This window comes from Montipora foliosa, chromosome 3 (assembly GCF_036669935.1).
Source record: "Montipora foliosa isolate CH-2021 chromosome 3, ASM3666993v2, whole genome shotgun sequence".
NCBI lineage: Eukaryota > Metazoa > Cnidaria > Anthozoa > Scleractinia > Acroporidae > Montipora > Montipora foliosa.
This window is the reverse complement of record NC_090871.1, coordinates 24,927,307-24,932,306: the sequence shown is the minus strand read 5'-3', so window position 1 is coordinate 24,932,306 and position 5,000 is coordinate 24,927,307. Positions and strand designations below refer to the sequence as shown.

The 5,000-nt window shown below is 39.7% G+C and overlaps 1 protein-coding gene across 2 annotated transcripts in view; it reads left to right on the top strand.

The window, feature by feature from the left end:
• Positions 1 to 1,763: 1,763 nt before the first annotated feature.
• LOC137997144 (serum paraoxonase/arylesterase 1-like) overlaps positions 1,764 to 5,000 on the top strand; it is a 28,023-nt gene continuing 24,786 nt past the window's right edge. For both annotated transcript variants that reach the window (XM_068842951.1, XM_068842950.1), the window contains exons 1-2: positions 1,764 to 1,964; positions 2,047 to 2,111. In XM_068842951.1, the coding sequence (XP_068699052.1) occupies positions 1,897 to 1,964; positions 2,047 to 2,111 (133 nt within the window). In that variant the 5' untranslated portion in view covers positions 1,764 to 1,896. The remainder of the gene's footprint in view (positions 1,965 to 2,046; positions 2,112 to 5,000) is intronic.

Sequence of the window (5,000 nt, the reverse complement as noted above, 5' to 3'; positions counted from 1 at the left end):
AAAAACAAGGATTGTTTCCAAAACCTTTTAATCAACCTTATTTCACGAAATCTTGAATGGATCATGAAGTTGCATTTCATGGACTATGCAAAAGAGCCAGGTGAAAATAATCGCCAACCGGTGTTTTCGGCTCCAGTAATAAACTGTCTAATCTTTTTACGATGTTCTTAAAAGCCTGTGAAGTACCAGAGGATAGCCATTAATTTAGAAAGAATGAATTCGTGTCTGATTCTTATCGTAAAGGAATGCTTCACTGTTCAACTACAACACAGCTGACAACAAGGTGATACCGAAAACTAGATTCCTCAACTTTGTAAACACAGCCGCTCTCGAGTGGTTTTAACGCCTTCCTTTACATTTAAGCGTCTTTAGCTTTTAAATATCATACAAGTATACCTTACTGAGGTATTGAATATAACTAAAAGAATGACGAAACAATAATAACAAACTAAAAGAGCAGTAATTTGCCTTAGGTCAACACAGTTGTTACTGTACACGGCAATCTCGCGGCGTGCTCCTTTGCTAATACGAGTGGACCTGTGAACTTGGCGGATCGACGAGAAAATGTCTCTTCGCATTCATTTTTTACACACATAGTACAGTGACGCCTTAAGTCTTCCACTGAGCAATGGCTCAGTAACACTGAGCTGACTGCAGAGTCGAAGAATATTTCATTGTATTACGTTTCGGCATTACTTCGGATAGTGAAACGTCGGAAAATCGATATTGATTGTTGCCATATCGATTTGAATTCAACTAAGTGAGTGACAAATTCAGGGCATGTCTATTGGTCATTGAATTATCGATTAGTTTTACATCTAAGTTAGTGACAAATTAGCATATCCTGGCCCCTAACGATGGTCGTACCTACGCTTCGCGTATCCACGACTAAAAAGGAGTATTAGTTATGCTGTAGCAATTGCAGGGGACCAAAGTCATTCAACAGTTAGTCTTCCACGGCACTAGCTGGTGCAAGTAATATCGAAGGCTGTCATGATCAGTCAGAGATTGTACAGGGCGTATATGGAAGAATAGGACACTATCGTGCGCCGATAATGTGACATCTGAAAGTATCATTTAGGAAGAGGAGAAACAAAGTTTTTCCAAGGGCAGTAGCCTGGAGAAGACGAGATAGACAAGGCTGACCCATTTCCCCTATCAAGTTTTCTCCTAACAGTAAGAAAGTCGCTGAAGCCAGTACTTTAGCTGTCCACTAAGTGATACCGTAGTATTCAGCTTGTCTTGAGCAGAAGTACTAAACGAGCCTTGCCGGCGTTGCCTCTTATCGTGGGGCGCCCCAAGAAAAGGCTTAACAAAGTCCAAAAGGATGACATCAGCTTGACCAGAAGCCTGCATATCAGCTGAGTATCCAGTATTCCCAGATAAGGCCTCATCAAAGACAAGAAAACGGAAAAATTTGACAAGATTTCAACAAACAGTGAATCGAAATTTAGACACTTTACAACAACAAAAATAATAGCTGCCGCTCTTAAACTTACTTTGTTTTTATTATCCATGCCCATGGGACGCTACATTTAATTCTTTGAGGGGTCAGGCTGAGTAAATACTAAAGTTCTTGAGGAAGAAAGGTAGATCCAAGATCGTGCTCTGGCACGACAGAAAAAGCACAAGGAAGCCCAATACTGAGGGTTGTGTAGGTAAAAAACCATTGAACAATAGATCACTTTAAAGAAACAAAGACAAAAGAAATTGTCCATACCGTCTCCCACAGAATTTATTTTGTCCGTGCGCTGACCTGTGACTTCTTTAAAACAATTGAAATTTATTATTTGCATTACCAGTTGTCACTAATCTTTGGGTTTCACACCGCCCATCATTTGGGACGCTTCGTCTTAAACTTCTCTTCGCCATTACAAGCAAAAATTTCCAGTATCCATGGGTCGCTTTCAAGTTGTGGCGGTTGCGTTCGTCGCTGTCCTTGCCTACCGTTGCCTCACTTTTATGCAAGTTAAACGCTGCTACTGTTGTATTGTATGAATTTTTGATGGCAGATGACTCATGAAACTTTCGTTCTTTAATCTTTAGGATTGCTGTGGGGTTTTTCTCTCATACCGTGAACCACTCACCGGGGCCTTGCAGATTAATAAAAGGTAAGCTTGAAGTCTACTGTACATACAGAGTAGCATTGATAAATGATCTCAATTCACGCTTCGTTTATATAACGCTATGACCCTGAGCAAAATGTGGCAAGAAGCAAATAACCTCTTCAGACAATTCGGATGAACAGGACTTTCTCACTTTAAATCACTGCTGTGACCGTCAGTAAATTGACTGTAGATCCGGTTGATAGTACCACGCTTATGTTCGCTAGCAAGCGAAGATTGAAGTGTCTTTAGTCCACATTTTTCAACGTTCGTTGGTAGCAATATTTGGAAGTTAACAAGTTCTTCGCTGCGACGCTCGTCACGCTAGGGCTCCAGGTCACACAATCTCCTTTGCAGAATTTCAGAACTGAGTCTTCCAGCCCAAGAAACCCGGACAGCCCTGAAGTAAACATGGCTTCTTGCCAACAGGCGTTAGATCCTGCAACACACTGGAATTTCTTTCCAAAAAGTTATCACGTTGCGAGTCACGGTAATCGACCTGTGTTTTTTTCTTACAACAAGTTATGCAACAGTCATTTGAAACACCGGCTACCTCGCTTAGGGGATACCGGGGCATTCACTTTTACTGTCAGTGAAATTAAATGCAGTGAACGTTCCGCCTTGCGAAGAAAAAAATTCAGAGTGAATTTCCCCGCCCTCTAAACATCAAGCACAATTCATTAAATCTGAGCCTTCCAGCCCTTTGACCCAAGAAGCTCGGACAGCCCTGAAGTAAACATGGCTTCTTGCCAACATGCGTTAGATCCTGCAAAACACTGGAATTTCTTTCCAAAAAGTTATCACGTTGCGAGTCACGGTAATCGACCTGTCTTTTTTCTTACAACAAGTTATGCAACAGTCATTTGAAACCCCCACCACCTCCCTTAGGGGATACCCGGGGCATTCACTTTTATTGTCAGTTAAATGAAGTGAACGCTCCGCCTTGCACAGGAAGAATTTCAGATTTCACATCTTGGGTTAAAACTGTGAAAAAACTGGGATTAAAATGGGACTTCCTTGGGAAGTCCCAATATTGGGAAAGTGCTACCAAAACCAATCATGGATCATAAAATTCCCATTGAAATCCCACATGTGGGATTTTCTTGTCGCAGTATTACTCCAGTAATGGGTTTTAATGAAGCCATTTCTTTCCCAGGACTGGAATAAATCTGTAACAGTTTATTCACAATAATGGGAATAAATTGTAGCAATTTTACCCTAAAAATGGGCTTCAATTGTCCCAATTTTTAACCAGTAATGGGTTTAAATTGTGCCAGTTTTTCCCCAATTTTGGGATTAATGTGTATCAATTCTCTCACAATAAGGGGAATAAATTGCATCAATTTTACCCCCAAAATGGGCTTTAATTGTCCCAATTTTTAACCAGTAATGGGTTTAAATTGTGCCAGTTTTTCCCCAATTTTGGGATTAATGTGTATCAATTCTCTCACAATAATGGGAATAAATTGCATCAAAAATGGGCTTGAATTGTCCCAATATTTATCCAGTAATGTGTTTTCATGGATCCAGTGTTTCCCCTGAGATAGTCTTGATTTGCACCAATTCTCTCAATTATGAGGGTGAATTAGAACTGGGCATTGCTCTGCCAAAAAAATAGTCAGTAATGTAACCACAATAAAATAAATTTTAATTCTACACATCTAGTAACTTTACACTGGTAAACAATAGAAACCAGATTTCAAACGACTGATGTCAGAAACTAAAAAACAATAAAGTTGACTTTCACTCCACAACAATGTTCTTAATGTTAAATAAATTGAAATACCACACTTGACAAATTGCCAAACCAAAACATACTATCATGATGTAACATTATTTTTCTGTCCTACACTACTACAGCGATTGCATATCCCTTCCTATCCAAATAAGTTAGATCAATATCAGTATCTGGGCAACTTTGCACCTATCCCTCCCCTAACCCAACAGTAACACCAACTTATTAACTTATTTTATTATATGGCTCAGTCTCACGAGGACTGGGAACTACAAAATTCACGAATTTGATTGGCTAAAATTGATATTGACCGCGGTCTAGATTTTCCCATCTAGACCGGCATCTAGACCGGTAATGTTTTGCGGTGAAAAGATGCAAACTAAAATGCAAAAATATTGAGTATTTTCTTCTACCAATATTATTTATTTATGGAAGTGCCCAACAGCATGATGACAAAAGAGAGGATGACGAGCAAACTTTGACAGAATGAAGTTCAGCTCATTGCCACTCATCGCCGTTCGCAAGCAAAATGTCAGTTAGTACAAACCAGTTACATTAAATGAATTAAATTGTTCTTGTTTGCCATATAATAAACATCTTATTAACCGAGCTAGGTCGGTCTGTATGGGAGAATCTTGACCTCGGTCGCTGGTACAGACCTCACTGCGTTCAATCTGTACTGGCGACCTCGGTCAAGATTCTCCCATACAGACCTCCCACTCGGTTAATAAGAACTAAATAACATGTTGGGTTAGGGGAGGGGTAGGTGTGCAGTTGCCCAGATACTGATATTGATCCAGTAAGTTTTAAGTCACTGAAGATTTAACTCAACATTATTTATGGCTATGGTCATATCACTTAACACTGACAGTTCCTGTGACAAGTCTCATTCTGGAATGATTTCATTTTTTACTGGGATGTTCTCTGTCTTCAGCTTGGAAAATTCAACATGCTCTGGCACCGATACATACTTGCTCCGAACTACTGTAACTGTTTTGGTGTTACTTACAGACACTATGAATATGTAAGTGGTGTAAGATTTTCTGCCTGTACAACAAATTTAGTCTTGAGGAGTTTCATACATCCTTTTCTGCTTAGTAATTTGCCACAAACACCTTTCACAAAAAAATTAATTTGTGCTGCCCCTGAGCACTAAAGAT